This window comes from Chamaea fasciata, unplaced genomic scaffold (assembly GCF_029207755.1).
Source record: "Chamaea fasciata isolate MVZ Bird 193981 ecotype frontalis unplaced genomic scaffold, bChaFas1.0.hap1 SCAF_15, whole genome shotgun sequence".
In the NCBI taxonomy this organism is placed as follows: Eukaryota; Metazoa; Chordata; class Aves; order Passeriformes; family Sylviidae; genus Chamaea; species Chamaea fasciata.
The window spans coordinates 6,699,023-6,718,127 of NW_027094100.1; the positions used below are offsets into that span (position 1 = coordinate 6,699,023).

The window sequence follows — 19,105 nt, forward strand, 5'->3', positions numbered from 1 at the left end:
TACTGAGTGTGTACAGAAGCATTAGCAGTTAGAAACAATCTGAAATGAGTGCCAGGTGACAGTCACACACACCGGTTACCTTGGACAAACACCCACCTACAGCAGCAGCTTGGTCAGTAACGGAGCAGCAACTGGGATCTGTGAAGAGGGTGCCATAAGCAGAGGAAAAAGTACAGGGTGGAAATAGGCAGAAGAAAGGTGTAGAAAGAGGGTGAAGGGGGGAAAAAATCTGGCAAATCCATACACCTATGGATGTAATACATACTTGGTCTCTTGGTTTTGACTTAATGGACCCTTAGTTCAGGACAGGCCTACAGCAGTTTAGGGTGCTCACTTTGATATGATACGGCCAATGACTTACGCAAAATGAAATATGGAAAGCTCAAAACCCTCTCCTTTTGTCCATCAATATTCTCCTGGCTCTATCCAAGTTCTGAGAAAGAAGAAAAAAAGAGAAAGAACAGCTCATGGAAAAGTGTAATTTCATTCCCAACTGACTTCTGATAACCTAAACCCCAATGTCAGCCCTCCCCACTAAGAACCTAGTTTGACATTTCCACTTGAACACTGAACCACCACAATCTGGGATTTCCAGCTATGCCTCTATTTTGTATTTCATGGAATGCAGCAGGTGTTGTAGAGATGGAGGAATTACCAGTGATCTCTAAGTCCTGCTCATTTCTCTGCTGCCACCATGCTCACAGGCCGAAGTAAAGAAGTTTTGTGCAGGTGAACTAATCAATCAGCTACCAATAAATCAAACCCCAATTATCTATATCTTTGTTTCTTCTCTTGCATCTTCCAAACATAGGTTCAGCTGGTTAGTGCTCCATCAAAGCAACTAGTTTTTTCTTCATAATGTGGTTTTCACACTGGAATCTTCACACAGACCATCACAACATAATTATAGATGAAAGCACAAAAACTGGAGTGACTCCAACATTGTCCATGGACTTTACTAACAACCACTTGGATTTGTGTACAGAAACTGAAGCAAGGAAAGGACTGCTCCCCACCAGAGCAGATGAGTCATGCCAATTAAAGCAACAAGGAAAGCAGAAAATAGGGCAAAGTCATTCCTCTTGAAGGAATAGTGTCAATGAAAGCACAAAGTCCCATCTACACAAACACAGAGAAAGACAAGCAACAGGAATGGAACGTGAACTACTCTCAGCAAAGGATTTTTTTAATAGTGATCAAAGCAAAAGCTCCCAATATACTAAAAAAAGACACTTCAGATGCACTTATTTTTAGCATGCACTTCTTCCTGTAAGAGATCAAACTACAGCAGACTGAGCTCTCCAGAAGCCATTTGGAATCCAACCTACAGGACAAGGCTCAAACTTTGCTGAAGGAAAAGCAACCACTTGAGCCCTTTCTGAAAGGGGATGAAGTAATGCTTGATGAAATGCAGCATCTTCTTTGCAAGTTAAAGAATTAAGTGGTCCTCCAGCTTTTCAGAAAAGCAAGAAAGCACCGAAAAGCATGTCTAGGACTAAGCCTCCAGGTGAGTTGGACATTTGCAAAATTTCTGTGTGTTCCCTTAGAAACAAGCAGTGTAAAAAACAAACCTCCACGTTATTACAAAATCTACATCATGCCAAAGAAACTCAAAGTCTCAAACAATATGAATATTAAGAGTCCTATTAAGCCAACAGTCAGGTACATCATTTAGATGTACACAAGAAGTTTCACGCACAAGCCTTAAGAAGGCATAATATATGAATTTTGGCTTTGAACCAAATCATCAAATTTGGATTCAAATTTTGAAGAAGTTAGTAGAAAGGAAATATTTAAACAGAAGTTAACATAAAACCACATACCACCGTTTTTCAGAATGGAAGCCTAGGCAAATACACGTAGCACTAAACTTCAAGTTGTTTCCTTTAATATTTACAAAACTGGTTTTATTCTTAGTTTTTCAGAAAAATGATTTTAAGTATTAGCACCTACATTGTAAATGAGTCAAACTTAAGATTTACACTTGAAATAAAGCCACACGCAATCAATTAAGTGAACCTATATTCTTCCATTTCTGAGTATTTCAGTAGAGCACCAAGAGGGAAAGAGCAACATGTGAGTAACCAGCAAGCTGTTCTCAGCTGTGAGACACAGGCCCAGGCACCTTCCTGGGACAGGATTCAAAAGGTCAGAGTATTCCAGCACACTCCAAATCACCTCAGTTTTAGTTATTTATAAGGTGGAAATTTCTATGCAAGTTTATATAAAACCCATTCAGCTACATGTTAGTTTATTAAACCACAGTTGACCTGAGATGTAATTAGAATTTTGACATTTTTCCATACTTAGTTCACAAGTTTATTATGAAAAACACTGCAGCTTTGTCCTGCAGTAACATTGTTTTACAGGAAAAAAAAAACAGTTCTGTTCAAAGTAATTCACTATCCTTGGACAATTACAAGGGACAATATGGTAGGGCAGAGTGGAAAAGGGAACTGAGTGCAGACAAAAAAAAAAATCAATACAATTAAATTAAACAGTATTCCCTGAAAATAAAACAAACAAACAGTTTCAGAACAAATATGAGGCCTTGGTACTTATTTTAAAAATGTTCTTTAAGCTTCAATGATTGTTTGCTGCTACCCTTATCTACAAGTCATGCTGAATAAAGCTATAGCTAAATGGAAAGTTAAATGTATTCACGAGGTGTTAATGTCTACATCTTATTATTTGCAGTCTCTCAGAGAAAGCAAAAGTAACTACAAATAGCGCTATGCCAGAAACTGGTTTCTTGACCAACAATGTTGCTTCAGCATGCAATGAACTGGTTCATTCTAAAGTGGTCACAGTTGTTGATGACAAGAGGCTTTGTATTGAATATGGCACGTCTTTTGGTCCATGTGAAAACAAAGTTTGAATGTTAAATATTTTCTGACACTTTGGAGTTACTGTTGCTCTTCCCATTTTCTTTAGGTCAACATATGGTTCATGGCAATACTGTACAGGTCTAAAATCTCTTTACAGGAAGTAGTCTGGGGTGCGACGAGTAACATGCGGTTCGCCTCTGCGCGGTGCCGGGTCAAACTGCAAACTGGAGAGCACAGAAAACACAACAGTTTACATTCAGCCATGTCCTAGCCATGAATTACAGCAGCAGTGCTTTGACACAGGTCTGTCTGTGCAAGTTTTATCAACCAAATTAAGTATTCTAGAACAAGTGTTGCAGCTTTTCCACTCCTATTAGTATGTACTTTTAACCATCACATTTTTTAATTCCTCTTGCCATGAAGGTCTGGAGAAAAATTAATTTTAGCTTTAAGATTCAAACTGGTCAAACATTAGTATCTATTATGAAGTTAAAGTCCCCAGTCATTCTCAAAGAGGGCAGTTTGCACAGTGATTTTGCCTCATTTACTCATAAAGTTGCTGCTGCAGTATTAGAAATCTCATTAAAAAAGCTGACATCCCAACACCTGAAGAACTCAAAGACTCCAAAAGTCTCCTGCCCAAGACCGACAGGAAGGCATTACCTTAGATGTGACACACTACTCCTGCTCTCAAATCACATCCCTACACAGTAAGTCATTAAAATCCAGGTAGTTATACAAAACAAAAATGAGGAGTCTCACTTCAATCTGACAGAGAAGATCTCAACAGCAACTGTTCCAGAGGCTTGACTCCAAGACTTTAAATGTGACTAACCCAACGATTCCACACTCACTCCACCTCCCAAAAGCTTACAGAGGGGAAAGAACCCCCATACTTTAACACAATTGAGTGGTATCTTAAAATCACAGGCAACAGAATTCTCATTTTTAAACATACTTACAAGGAGTATTTTAGAGTATCATCAAGTTCCATAATTGCAGCCTGGTTGCCACAACGGTAACAATAGTTTGGAGCACTGAAAATTGTTACTACATTCCGATCATGGCACCAGTTGTACCCCTGGAGAGGAAGGAAAAAATAATTATGACAACCAAGTTCATGTACCCCATGTAACTGCCTGACTACAAACCAACCTTTTAATGTGCACAGCCCTAAGTGGCATTCGTAGGGTTACTTGAAATAAGCTTAAGGCTGAATCTTTTTTCTCTTCTGGAGAGAAAAAGGGTAAAAAGGAATTTTAGCCTTCAAAGGTTGCTTCCTACTAGCAAATGTGAGCTAGATATTAAAAAAAAAAAAAAAAGACAAAACCCAAACCACCTATCAAGATTTCTCCATTGCATTCATATTAAGTAGTTAAAACAGCAATTCTGAAGTCCACAATCTACTCTGAACCCTCAACTGTGATCACCAAAACCAGAGTCCAGACATACATTTAAAAATCTGAACTGCTAGGAATAACTAGAGACCAAGAACAAAGGCACACATCCAAGCTAAAAAGAAAAACTACACTTTTTTCCAAGAGACATGTATTTAAAAACCTTTTTATCTACACAGAAATGCAATACCACATCTAGTACCAAAGCCTGGTTTGGGATATTACTGTAAATTTTCAGGAAAACAAGGCCAAAATAAAGGTTACTCCACTGTCAAACTCCTTTAGTCACACGTGAATACTGTCAAGGTCAAGTTTCTGGAAGACTCTTAGCTGGAACATCACAGGTCACAGCAGCATATGCACATGTCTGACACACAGAGCATGCAGTAAATGGACCAAGGACACAATGCAGTCTGAACACACAGGCTGTCCTGCTCACCTCCATTACCAACTGATGAGCTCTTGAAACCAACGTAAGGCCATTAGCATGGTTAAAGGTTTCTGAAATATCCTGTCCAAATGTGTAACCTGCACCTCGAGGAGAAATCCCCCAGCCACCGCGATCATCTGGATCTGACCATAGCAAGTCACACATCGGACCCTGCAAGAGATGTAGGTGATGTTTCAGAGGTGAAGTGCAAAGAACCAAAACCAAACAAAACCCAAAAAACCTTGCACTCCCACCACCCCTGCACAACTCTTTGAGATTTAATGTTTCTTTCTTTAACAGAGGACATGCCCCTCATTTTTCCTTTAAAAAATCCAGAACAGGAAGACAGGCACTCCAATATTGCTAAGTTGATTTGAATTTCATTTTCAGCCTGTGAAGTTAACCCCCCAATATATGCTGAATCACCAATGTCATTGGCTTAGAAAATTATTTTTGAGTACCTCATGGGGAACTTCCTGCAAGCGATCAAGTGCTCTGATGTGATCCAGTGTATCTATAGATGGAGAGAGGCCACCATGTAGACAAAAAATCTGCAAGAGTTAAGAAACATGAAGTTTATTTGCATTAATCACTGCAGTTAGAACAGTTTAGAATAAAATTATGAGAAAATCTGCATGAGATTCCTTTAAAGATGAGAGCTGACAGTGTTCAGAGCTCCCTTTACAATCAAAAACATTCAGCTTTGTCAAATGTCAACATACCTGGCCATCCACCAAGGCAGTTAGAGGCAGGTAATCAAAAAGGTCTGTAAAGTATTTCCAAACATTTGCATTTCCATATTTCCTTAAACATTCATCATAGAAACCATAAACTTGTGTGATTTGCCTGCTTTCATGGTTCCCTCGAAGAATTGTGATACGTTCACGGTAACGGACCTAAACAGAACAGTTTATTTTAGCACATCAATGAGCAACTCTTCCCCAGAACAGAATTTGCATTCCTCAATCCCTGCCATACATCAATAAAGCAATTAAAACCAAACCATTCTGAAGATTCAATTATAACCTCTCAGGTAAAAAAAAAAAGGAATAATTTATTCAAATCTTCAGCTGCCAAATACTTTTTAATCACACAGAATCACACACAGATTAATTACAAGTTGTATTTATTATTACTAGTGGACTTCACTACACCTGTGCATTAAGCTGATCTCTCCAAGCAAATTCTTAAAGACTGCTACTCAGGCAAGTAAAAAATGAACACCCATTTTAGGTAAAGCTCAGGCTTGCATCTGAACATTTTTATAATTTTTTTTTTTTAAGAAGCGACTTAGCAAACTAAGACAGCCAAGAAGTCAGTTTCAGTACCTCTGATACCAAGGCAGTGAAAATCATAGTAGATATTAAGTGTAGCCAAGATAGTAATGATGTATTTTATTCAGAACCGTAAAGCTGAGATGAAAAGTTACCTTAAGAGCTACAAGCAATGTGACTGTTTCGACTGAATAATATCCTCTGTCAACATAGTCCCCCATAAACAAATAGTTTGTGTCTGGTGATTTGCCTCCAATTCTGAAAAGTTCCATGAGGTCGTGAAATTGTCCATGGACATCTCCACACACTGTGACTGGACATCGCACTTCTTGTACGTTGGATTCTTTTGTCAAAATTTCTTTAGCCTATAAAACAAAAAAGCACATAAACTGTGACTTTGTCTGTGAAGAGCTGTTTTAGTCAAAGCCCACTCTACCACTTCCAACTCTGCTACCTGCTCTCTTTAGGAGCTCCCTTCTTTCTCTGAACCACCTCAGGTAAAAGTTTATCTTGACTTAAATGCTGTTTATCTTAAAACAGCATTTCACTTTATGAAATCCCATGTTAGTAATTAGTAGTTGTGTGGCTTTTTTTCCTCCTTGAGGATGGTATCTTAGGTAAAATTACACTTTCTACAAAAATGGTTCTGTGACACATAGAACAATGATCATCACTACTGGAAGTTAAAAAGCTTGAAGTGTTTTGAAAAATTAAATCTAAAAATGCTGCCAACATCTTACCTCCAAAAGCCCAAACTCAGACACAGTCAAACACCTTGGCACTCACCTGTACAAACATCTTCAACCCACCTGCAAAGGCAGGGAGTCCTGCATAAAGCAGAATGAGAAGAAACAGCCACTGGTACCAGCAATTACAGACCAGGTCATTATTACCTGCACAAGTTATCTCAACAAGTTTTGTGATTAAACACACTAATAGCATCAAGTTGTGTCTTCATAAATCAAAGCTGAGCAAGATCTTTGCTATCACCCTTTTTTCCCAAAAAATTGTGTCTATAAAAGTTGTAGACAAAGGTAATTTGTATGAAGGAGCATAGGCTAAATATAGCACAAGAAAGGTAATTTTGAAATAATGCAAGACAGTTGTTACAGTTTGTTCTCAGAACAGCCACGAGACACATGCCACAATGATCTGCTAAATCAAGAAGGTATTAGAAATATAAATAGTAACAAGTTTACTAGTTACCATCTACAAAGATTCCCCTGTTTTTCAAGGCAATGCTCCTATTAAGAAAGGATCCTTTTTTACCTCATTACCTCAATTACAAGAGAATATATAAAAACTATATTCTATTATATAACCCAAGTTGTCTACAAGACAGTGGCTGACACTCCCACCTAAAAGTGGTGTCACTGTCCCACACATCATCCTGGCTGACCACCACGGTCACCACTTCAAACAGAAGCAACACCTAAGTTTAATGATGGAAATTATGAAATTCAATGTTTCACTGCAAAGAAATGCAAAAATACAGCATGGCTAAGCATCCTGCACAGTAAAAAGCTTTAGATGTCACTCTGCAGACATATTTACATCAAAAGTCAGTCTCATATGAGAGTTTCCACTTGTGCTATGCCCAGTACTAAAGATAGGTCATTTCTGGCTTGTGGTCGATGCTAAAAGTGCAGATTTATTTTAAGATAGCCTGACTTGAGTTAATTTTAATGCAGTGACACTCACCGGATGTTTTGAAGGTGTTTTAACAACCTCAGCCTCTTCTAATACTCTCTTACATTCAGAAGCATTTGCCAGCTTAATTCTCCTTTTGACAGAGAATGTCACAGATGCTTACAGCACTTCGATATAAAAAGCCCCTACTCTTTAATGAGAACGTTTCTACCACTGGATTTTCTTAACACCCTTGAAGCACTGCACAAAGAATGCAGCATTCATTTTTCATCAAAGGTATGCAGCCTTTGTGCTGAGAATGGCAGAGTTCTCAGCAACTGAGTTGTTGCTTCCTCAGTTTCTGAAATATTGAATCACTCAGATACGCACGTGACCAAACACGCAGAGAAGTCAGACAGCCACTCTGATGGAAAAAGACTGTTCCAGGTCAACCTGCAGAACTGCAACCTCTGCTTAAATCCTGCACTGGAGGAATGCTGGGGCATGGATTCCAATGTTTCCATGTTCTAAAACCAGTTTCATGCAACACCGTGTTATGAACTGTTTAGTTCATTTACAGTCTTATGTCCCACAGTATTAGAAGTGGCACATACTCAAGTGCTGAAACATTCTACTTGGCTCCATAAAAGAACTTCAGCAGAGCTGAAGGTAGAAAAAACATCCTGAAAACAAGTCACCGACAAGCAGTCTACTACATCCCAACTTTCATAATAAATGAAGTCCTATAAAAAGGTAAAGTAAAAAACAGAAGGACTTTTAATACACCATAACACAATACAAACACAAGTTGGTAAGACAAAAGTACATTTAAGGCTACAATGACACAATAGTAAGTGATCACCAATACTACTGCTGCAACGTGTGCCCCGGCCTTGTGCTGGATCACACACAGCCCTGTGCAACTCCACCTGTTTTTATTGATTCTTCATGGCGCTACTTACTCACATCACAAAACTCCCTCCCCCTAACCATCCCATCCTCCCCTCCAATAAAGGGACTTCCCACCAGCAGCTCTCCCACACTTCCTCATGGAAAGGAAGAAGTAGAGCACCCTTCAGCAGAAGACAGAAAGCTCCTTGATCCAACCATCTGACAAAGGAGGACTGGGAAAGACACACACACACCACCCCTGAACTTCAAATCCCCCAAGATCTATTGCCACAAAGGGTAATAGTGCAACAATGCAGGATTTTGACATCAACATTTTGAAACATCCAGGCTTCACTGCCCATCATCAGGACAAACAATGATAACATTCAGGAACAGATTTTCTTGAGCATCTATTAATTCTTTTGTATCTCTGCCTTTTTTCAGTCCTTAACAATTCTTACTATTAACACAGCCCTAAGCTTCTCTACACCTCCAACACTTAATTAATCTTTTTTACACAGTAGAATACCACCACAAGTCAAACCTCTGTGGTGTGGGGTACTTAAGCAAAAACTTCTTATCAACAACCTACTATATTACAGTTGTAAAACCCTGCCTCTGAATTCAGTTGAATTATTTTTTCAGCACTAAACTCTCAGATTTCAAAATAAAGTGCAAACACATACAGAATAAGACTGCAAAGAACACGTTACTTCAAGCTGATAAATGCTAATTTTACAGCCAATTACCAATGAAGTCTAAGGCAGAAAAAACACACAGCCATGACACACAGTTACACAACAAGAATGTAAGAAGAACCAAGTGCAATGCTGTCATAAACACTATTGCTGAGGTGGAAAGTCAGATATTTTACTCAGAACAATCTCAAAGTTCAAACAATAAGCACGTATCAGATATATTTCAGCTTAGTCATGGTGCCTGGAATTCATTCTGACTTGATACTGGCTCAGTCATTTCACTGAAAAATGAAAACTTGTACAATCCCAAAACTCAACAAGAAAAAAAAACAATATTAGTTTAAACACACAGGAAAAATTTTCACTTTAAAAGAGTAGCACCACATAAAAACACCATCTAGTACTTAAGAATTAAACCATTCCTGGCCTGCTGCACATCACCTAAAGGCCCAGCTGAACAGCACCAAGCTGCTTTGGTGGCTCTGTTTACAAAGCACATCTCTGCAAAACGCTGCTCTTAAAACAAAAAGACCAGCTTCATTGTTTTAAGACAGCACAAGATCCAAGTGTATGAACTGCCATGGGTAAGAATTTTTAAAATATGATTAATAAAGTCACTACTATACGATTTTCAGATCCTCTGTTTATTTAATGAGATGTACAAGTTGTGTGCATGCAGATGTATCTCTTACTTCTCCTGCTCCCTCCAAATATTCTTATCCTATATGCCACAAACTAAGGCTCAGAGTTGAGTGCCATAAAAGTCATAATCCATTTTATTTCCTCAATTCACTCTGTGTTGAGGAAAAGCAAGTTTCCCTCATAAGCAGTGTACATCATAAGCCTCGTCTCACAGAAATAATTCCCAGTGGTCCATTTCTCAAAAGTCCTCTGAATTAATCCGTACCCAAATTCCTCTGTGTTTCCAGAATACACCAGATACTTCTTAATTACTCTGACCCCTCCTTAGGTGCCTACATTCTAGCATGAGCTGTGACAACTCAGCCCAATTACCTACCCCGAAAAGTTCTGGGGCACACGAAAGAAAATAACAAGACCAAACCAAAGAGTAAATATCACTTTGTCGGTGTAGAATTGTAAATCAATGCTTGAAGCAGCACTATGAAGCACTCATCAAAAGACTAACACTACTAACTCAGTGAAGAAAATACAACCATTATTTGAATTTGACTACAAAGCCCCAGAGTCATGGCTGCAGATGGTGACCTGTCATTCTTGGCTGGCCAGAATTCACACCTGCAGCCCACCACACTGTCTAGTAAAGTGTGCAATGACAAGTATCCACTGTAACCAAGAAATAGTTATTTGTTGTTACCATAAAGATATTTTGGTGAGATTGAAGACTTCAACCACACCCATAATTTCCTGTCACCAAGGTGCACAGGATGTGACTAAAGGCACAATGATCAGCTAATTGGGATGAATACTGGTTTTAGCTGTTCAAACTTCATGACCTGGAAAAGGTTCCAGTTCCAAGCAAAGTCATCCATTACAGTCAGCAATTCTTCTGCAGAGTCAATGCTTTTCAATTTAAAGGTTCCCCCTAGTCCTTACATGGGGAGGAAGGAGAGCAGGTTCATATAAAAGATGGGCTTATTTTTTACAGCAAAAGGTGTTTTCATTCACTGTCTGACATTTGAAACAAAACCAGATAAATAAAGCCTCCAATAACACCCTTCTGTGAAGGAGCCATGGCAGTCAGATTCCACATGACACAAATGGGAAACTGATTTCTGCTGAACTTCACAATCCACTAAGGAGTTCAGTGTGAATGTGTAAGTAGGAACAAAATTAAAATACAAAGCTCCCCACTGACATTTAATTATTTAGTATGCCAAAGTAAGTAAAAGCAGGATTTCCATCCATCCACACAGAAATACCAAGCAGCAAAACACTCTTTTGCCAGAACAAAAGGTGATGCATCTGCTTTCTCTCTGGATTTGTGACTTGCACCTAAACCTCCATTTCTAATCTCTTCTGTTCGGGGAGAAGAGAGACCAGTTTAAATACAAGATCTTAGCCAACCAAAAGAGCAACCCCAGTGCCAGGACTGCTGTAAGATTAAAATAAGACAACCACTTTCCTTTACCACCTGTAAATTCTAGGTCTACAAGAAAGCATGCAAGCAGCAAACTTCTGCCAAATAACCCTCTCTCTGTATTACAAAAGTAAGGACTGACACCATTCAAAACCTTGATAGTCACCTCAACATTTCCATTTGAAAAGATCGGTAGCAGCCTTACACACTCAGTAAGTGGTAAGTGTTCTTGCCCTTGGAGACAAATCTGGGAGAAGTGGAAAGGCTATTTATCAATCAGTACTTGACAAGAGCACTGGGGATAGGAAGGTCTTCTGAAAGAACTCAGTGTCATTATTTTGCTTCAAACAAAAGATCCTAGTATCTTTAATTTTAAATTGAAGAAAAACAATCTAGAAAAACTTTTTTTAAAGAACATAAGAAGCCAAATAACTCAGGAACCCTTATGCCTTCCTTGCCTCATGGGAGTTCCAAGAAACACAGCAATGTCAGCAATGCAAGACGCTGACCACTTACAGGGATGTTTTTCAGTCCTCTCTGTAGAACAAGCTGTATTCATTTTGAAGCATTCAAGTTGTTAAAAAAAGGAATAGGCTAAACCTATTCCTGAATTAGTTGTGCTTGATATCAACAAGTCCAGCTTCGTGCAATGAACTCAAAAAGCTCTCAACCCTTTTGTTCCAGTAACTCCAACAGAGCCTGACATAGTCATGCTACAGGTCAGGACACCAGTTGGAGGATGGCATGTCAAAACTCAAGAAAGTTCAGAACCTACCAGCAAGCAAGAAACACCTGTACTGGAAGGCATGTTCAAAACATTTAGCAGAAATATTGGAGACCTAGCTACTGAGTAACTGAGCTCCAGTATTCATTCTTCAGTCAGGAATAGACTTTTTCCAGCTTAATATGTGCTACCTGAAGAAAAAGAATTTAACAGCAGCATTACTGAATACAGGTGTAGTGTTTAAGGGTCCCTAAGCAAGAGTGAAAATTCAACCCCTGCTCCTGTGAATTCTCCTCACACAGAACTGTTATAGGAGGCCTTGTGAACTCCTGCCAGACACAGCCAGACAGGTTTGGGTTTTGTGCCGGGCAAGGCAACCCAGGTGATCAAGTGAAAATGGCTCTGAAGCGATCCCAGAGCAGCACTGTCACCACAGCTGAGGAGGGAACAGCCTCAGCACAGGTAGATTTGGAAAAGGACAGTCTTGCAATCTCATCCATGTCTTTAGCCTCAAACTGGCAGAACTCAAGGAGGAACTTGCTCTGATTTAGGAGTGCTTCCTGCCTGTTAGCTTAAGCTATCCTCAAAACAATGCAAGTATCTTTCACTCCTACTTGATCACAACTAATGTTGAAACTAAAAAAAACAAAAAAACAAACATCTCACTGCTAGCACAACTCAGTTTTTACAGAATTTATCAGAATTGAAAAAAAAACCAAACCCAGAAAGCTGTTGACACTACAATCACTGGCACATTCAAGACTAATTTTTTATATGTACATCAAGACGCTGTATGTAGATCCAGGCTAGGTGAGAAGGCTGGCAAGGTTGACACTTCAGATGCCTTCTCTGGAAAGAGACTATTTCCATTTTTCAGTATCAACTCTAACAAAAACCAACCAAACAAAATGGAACAATCAAAAAACCAAATCACCACCAAAAAAAAAAAAAAAACCACAACAAATCAGAACACTGGGCATGAAACAATATTTTTAAGTCTTCCAGAATAATCTAAAACACAGTCATTCAAATGTTACAGAAGGCTTTGTACACTTTTAACTCTTCAGAGACAGAAGGTGTAAATTCATGACCCCATCAATGACTTGATCCCTGAGTATGTTCAACAAAGCACCAAAGGAGCCCTAACCCACCCTATGCTCTCCCAGAGCCCCTGAACAGCGACTGAGGGTCCCCCCGCCGCTGGCAGCAAGTTCCCTCACCACAGACCCAGTGCAGGGCCAAGGCAGGACTGCAACGCTGCACATTCCTCCTCTGCCAGGGGTAGGGGACACAGAACCTGCCCCATGCACAGCCCACCTCACAGGGTACACCACACTCTCACCACCTGGGAATTCTGCTGGGGCAGGTTTCTTGGCTGATGTACAGCAAGTTCAGACAGGAACGTTAATTTTCACAATCATCTCAGTCTGAAGAACAGTTAGTTACACAAGATGGATATGGGAATGCAAAAGCTAGCTAATGGCAAAGCCCTTGCAAATACAGCTGGAAACAGTTTAAAACATTCACTTCTGGCCAAAAATAATCAGCTAAGAAAGGCAACTCCTGAACGGCATAGGAAGCAGAAGGGAACATGTGCCTCTGTCTGAAAAAAAGTTGGGCAGACAACTCAGCTTAAAACACAGGAGTGAGACCCACAGAACATGTAAGTTCTATGCATTAGAGGAACTGAACTTTGATTGCACAGGCTTTTTTGGACCCAGAAGAAAGCTTCATCAGAAACATACTTGTCCTCTCAGAATTAAGTCACTTAAACATGAGCTAAATGAAATTGTGCAACTCACACAGCTGCAGTGGGTATAAGCGCGTTTAGTTAAAGAACATCTAACTTGGAAGATCAGGTGTTAAAGTGAAAATTCTACAACAGGAAAAAAATTTAGAAAAATACACCATGAACAAAGTATATACCAGAGAACAGTACAGCCCAGAAACACATTTACTCTACAAAAGTTTACAATGGTGACAAATAAAAAAGCAAATGTAACCAACATCACTGTTACAGATCAAAAACTGCAGGAGTCAAACCTTGAATCAACGTTTCTTAAATGCCTTTACCAGTATCAGCCCTTCACTTAGTTCAAAATATTTTGGCTAGCAGCACTATCCATTCAAAGGTATTTTACTAGCAATTCAAGAATCCTGAACACTCTACACAGTACATAAAACCAAATAGTCTTCTCTCTCTCCAAAAACTGGAGATGCCACACTCAAACTCACCAAATTATGGAGTAGTGTTTTCGAGGGAGTGGCTGTGACACCTCTGCCTCCACCTGCACTAGATACCTTCTGCAGTAACCAAAGCAAACTCTATCCAAAAATTCACCTCATTCCTTTGTGTAATTTTAGACTGTCATCCCACCTTCCTGAGCAATGCACCACACCCCCAGCTCCTGTGATAAAGGGCATTTATACACAGAGGAGACAAGACCATTTCCCTCCACCCTCACAACGTATGGGAAAGAAATTCTAAACCAGCATCCTTTCATTCAAAATGGCCAGTGGAAAAACTCTCACCTGGCAATAAAGGACTTCCTTTCACCTCTGCCAATAAACAATTCAGCACTAACAGGACAAACGCTGCTGACATGGAACAGTAACTGGACTGAGTATATTTTGACCACTTCTTTAGAACTTGCACTTCTCAAATGCTGAAGCAAAGGACACACAGGGGGTCACTCGACTGAATTAACATTAAACACACAGCACATACTAAGCCTACAGTCATTTAACTGCCACTCACAGGTTGATTATTTCAAATCATTTGTGAAAGTAGAATGTATTATTCATGGTTACAAATTACTTCTAGACTTCAAAGATGTTTCTGCCCAGTTCCCACCACCACCATCACCCAGGTAACCAGGCTCAGTGAAAGACAAACCAAGACAGTACCTGGGATTGTGCAGCACAAACGGCCACACAATTATCATGTTAGTTAAAAGCTGTTATGTTCTTCAGGTATCAATACTGAAATACAAGAGAGCCCTTAGGCTTATTCTTATTAGACAAGCACCAGTCTGCACACATGAAGCCCCAGCAGATCAAGAAATACTTGTCAGGGAGATCATCCAATCAAACAGTGTTATCAGGAAAAAGCCTTCCATTTTTTTTAAAATTGCTTATTTTAACTAGCCCTAGCTGCAATTCAATGTGGTGAAGAACAACAGTTTATACCGTTTATACCTTGTAGGGTCTTTATTTGTCATTTGGAACAATAGCTGTATTTGACACTGTCCTTAAGCTATTCATGGAAAAAGCCTTTTGATGTGATTACATCCACGAAACTAATTAAACAGTCCAAACAAAGCACAACCCAGTGAGGTTTCTGACAGTCAGTGCTGGGAAGATGGAGACACATTAAAGCAAGTGCTATCCCTCAGCAGGAAGGTGCAGAACTGAGCTCTCACCCCACTTCCATGAAAACAGCAGAGACAAGATGGAAAACTCAGACTCCAAGGGCCTACTTCCAATTCCTTGCATCAGCAACCCATGAAGAAACTCAACTGCTCTTAGCAGAAAGTCCAAGTAAATCCACCTGTGGTTATCAGCAACAAATCAACTTTCCCTAACATCACCAGCCCTGTGGCTGAACTCAGCACAGTGCTGACCACACACTGAGAAGTGTCACCCCACCCAACATGAAGGCTGCTGCTAAATAATACTGATTGGCAGATTTCTCTTCCACATTCTCATGGCCTCTCATCTCAACACACAGTAGTCAGACACAAAGTTTTCTATTTCCCTTTACCATTATCTTGGTGATGAGCATCACACATTTATCCATAAATACAGCTCATTTCTATTCTTCACCGGGAAAAAAAATGAAAATATCATCTTGTGCAACACTGATGGCTGGGACTACTGAATTTTCTGTAAGGAGTTTCTAGTGATATGCCTGCTTCTCACTGAACCAAAACCCCCAGTACACCGAAAGCTTTTTGTACATTACACATCCCTCACGGTCCTTCAGGTTACCCTACAGCCCCACAAAATGGGGCCCTATGCACCCACCCCTGTGGGATTTAGGACTCAGTTTATAAACGATTTACCATCAGTTTATAAACGATGGCAAGTGGAACACTTGCCTCTCACTGAAAGCAATACAAGGAAGAAGCTGGACCGCTGTCATTGGCGACGCACATGGAAATAGCCAGGTGGTGACATTGCCACTTACTTGCAACAGCCTTTAAAATACACAGCCTGAATCAAATGGAAACAATGTTGAGGTGCTGGAATACAAGTGAACTAAAATCTGTACTGGAGCAAGAGTCGGTCTGGCCAAAAGCACCGCGAATTCTTTATTAAATTCATAGACAGTCGTCTCGAAACAATCTACTTCCAAAACAACCTAAATGTAGTACTTTAAAGCATGATGCCAATTTTAAAATATTCTAGGTACTTTCTGTAGCAAGTACATAGGCTTCTTTAGAAGCCAGTACATCCATAACTTCATATATTCTTTAATATCCAGTTCCCCAAAAAATTCACGAATACATAAAACCGTCAGTAATAAAAGGAAAAAAAAAAAAAAAAGTAAGGGAAAAAAAAAAAAAAAAACCACCACAAACAACCCTCAGCTATTAAGTTACATCCAGAATTAGAATTCAACTGGAAAATGCCTCTGGATGCTACCAGAACAAATTTTTCCTGAATTTCCAAAACGCAATCTGTCCCGGGCGTGCTTTACAACCTTTCCAAGCTATGAACGTCTCAATCAACACATTGCTCTGCAACATCCACGTCTCAACATTTTCCAACCATCACCATAAAAATACGGAGTTATATGGGATTTCGAATGTTTATTCTGCGAATTTCGTGAAACCCAAAACCTTACTGAGGGAAACCAAAACCCCAAAGCTAATTTACCCTTCAATTAGTTATGAACGTGTCTGTGCTCATTCATAACACGAAAAATACAAAAAAATAAATCAAAGCAGCAGCTCTTTACAGCGTGTAACTTCCACGCGCTCACCACAGGCTTTTACTCCCATTGTAATGGCTCAGGCTTTTGGGGGTTGATTTAACATTTTAACCGGGGGGAGGGGGGTCTCCCGGGGGTCTCTCCCGAGGATCCATGGCGGCCGCGGCGCCATTTTAGGAGGCGCTGAGCGGGCGGGAGGCGGAGCCGAGGCTCCGGCACAGCCGAGGGGCCGCGGCCGGCCCGGCCCCGGCTCCCGGCCCCGGCTCCCGGCCCGCTCCGAGCCCCCGGCCCGCCCGAGGGCCCCGCGCCCGCCCGGCGCGGCGGCACCGCCCCCGCCGGCAGCTCCCAGCCCTGCCCTGCCCGGCCCCGCCGCCTCCCCGCAGCCCCTCGCTCCTCACCTTCTCGCAGAGGCTCTTCACTTGCCCCTCGGACAGCTGCTTGCACTCGTTAAGCTGCTCCACCCATTGGTCGAGCTCCTTGGTGAAGACCTTCTCCTCCATCCCGCTCTCCCCCTCCTCCTCCTCCTCACCGGCTGCTGCTGCTGCCGCACCGCCCCGCGGGCCCCTGCGATCCGCGCTCCCCACAGCGGCGGCGGCCGCGACGCGTCAGGGCGGGCGGGCGGGCGCGGGGAGAGGGCGGCCCGGGGCACTCCGGCTGCGGCAGCGCTGCCGCTCCTCGCTCCGCACCGTGTAATGGCCGCCGCTGCTGACGTCACCGCCCCGGCCCCACCGAGGGGAGGGGGACGCCACGGGGGCCGACGGCGCGTGCGCGGCGCCCGGGCGGGGCCGCGAGTGCGCTCTGAGGGGAGGGGGCGGGCGAGCGAGGGCAGTGACCGCCCGCGCCCGCCGGGGCAGCGGAGGGTGGGTCTGCTCCGTCCCGCTCTTGTTCCCGGTGCCTGTGCTCTGTCCCGGCCCTTGTTCCCGGTTCCCTCCTCAGCCCCCGTGGGGGATCCCTTTGAGGGGCGCGGCGCAGCCCCGCCCGGTGGCAGCGCTGAGGCGGGAGCCAGGGCACCGCCGTGAGGGGTCGCCGCATGGCGGTGCCGGCCCCGCCCGTGCCCGGCCGCTGAGCGCCGGCTCCTGGCGGGGCGTAGGCCGGGCAGGGTCCTCGCCAGCCGAGCGCCCGCTGCGGGGTCGGGAGGTGGTGTTCCTGAGGGCTTTGTGCGGCTCCGCAGTGTTTGTGGTTCTCCCTGCAATTAAAACGTCGGACTCTCCGAGGCGTGTGCCGCGAGGCTGGTGCTTGGGTCTTTGCAGTGACAGGACGAGGAGCACTCGCCGTAAACTAAAGCACAGAAAGTTCCACCTCCGCATGAGAAGGAACTTCATGCTGTGGTTAGCAGACCACTGCACGGGCTGCCCGGGTAGGGCGTGGAGTCTTCCTCTCTGGAGACTTTCAAACACCCCCGGACACGTTCCTGTGTCATCTGCTCCAGGTGACACGGCCCTGGCCGATGGCTCGGACTGGGGGATCTCCAGAGACCCGTTCCAACCCGAACAGCTCTGTGATGCTGCGGTCCTGAGCCCGGTTACCGTGCCTGCCAGAGAAGAGGAAAGTGGAGGGCGCTTGCTGGCATTGGGTACTTTAAAGCTTTTCAGTTCTAAATCATGAGCATTAAATACCATCCTAGTTGTAACACCAGGTAGTGCTTAGGTTAAAAAGGCTGTGCTCCATTTCTTTAAAATAATTTATACTGAAAGAAGTCTTGGAAGTCTGGAGTTTATTATAACCTTTTTAGACAGAAGTAATGTGTGAAGTGCAGTGTAAGTGTTCAGTAAAGGAAATTAGTGGTGGACCTTTCAGGAAACTTTCAGGAAGGTGGTATTTTTTTCAGGAAACTAGTGGTGACCTCAGCTACCTTTTTGTACTCAGATACTTGCCACCTAAGGGAAAATATGTCAGTAAGACACAGATAAGTTGCAATCAAAAAGAATGTAGGAAATATACAGAACCAATTTCTAATGAATTATGTATTTTATTGCAATCTGCATCTTAAATTATAGAGGAAGATTTCCCTTAACTTACAAAAGGTATGAAATGATCAGTTTAAAAAAAGTAATATTTTTTTACTTAAATGGGTCAAAATGTTGATAAAATATTGATTTGTTAATTTCAAAAGAGCACACAATGACTTTTAGTAGTTAATTTGTGTTAATTGTCTTGGTCATCACTTGCCTAATACAGAGTCTGACTTGTTAAATTCTTTGTCTACTATTGAAGGAAATTAAGAATTCTATAGTGAGCA

General features: G+C 41.9%; 1 protein-coding gene across 1 annotated transcript; it reads right to left on the reverse strand.

Moving 5' to 3' along the window:
- Positions 1-2,234: 2,234 nt before the first annotated feature.
- Positions 2,235-17,509, reverse strand: PPP2CA (protein phosphatase 2 catalytic subunit alpha). The gene is made up of 7 exons (XM_066196888.1): positions 17,265-17,509; positions 6,085-6,294; positions 5,378-5,551; positions 5,117-5,206; positions 4,665-4,826; positions 3,791-3,909; positions 2,235-3,052 (listed from the first exon to the last, which is right to left on the reverse strand). The coding sequence occupies exons 1-7, from the start codon at positions 17,364-17,366 to the stop codon at positions 2,980-2,982; spliced, it is 930 nt and encodes a 309-aa protein (XP_066052985.1). The 5' UTR covers positions 17,367-17,509; the 3' UTR covers positions 2,235-2,979.
- Between the last annotated feature and the right edge of the window lie 1,596 nt (positions 17,510-19,105).

What these genes read in the sequence shown, in the direction of transcription:
- PPP2CA (XM_066196888.1), bottom strand. Translation starts at nt 17,366, where the DNA reads ATGGAGGAGAAGGTCTTCACCAAGGAGCTCGACCAATGGGTGGAGCAG. An exon ending in CTGCCTTGGTGGATGGCCAG is followed by an intron (nt 5,207 to 5,377) that starts GTATGTTGACAT and finishes TAACTCTTGCAG; the next exon opens with ATTTTTTGTCTACATGGTGG. An exon ending in TGCAGGAAGTTCCCCATGAG is followed by an intron (nt 4,827 to 5,116) that starts GTACTCAAAAAT and finishes CATCTCTTGCAG; the next exon opens with GGTCCGATGTGTGACTTGCT.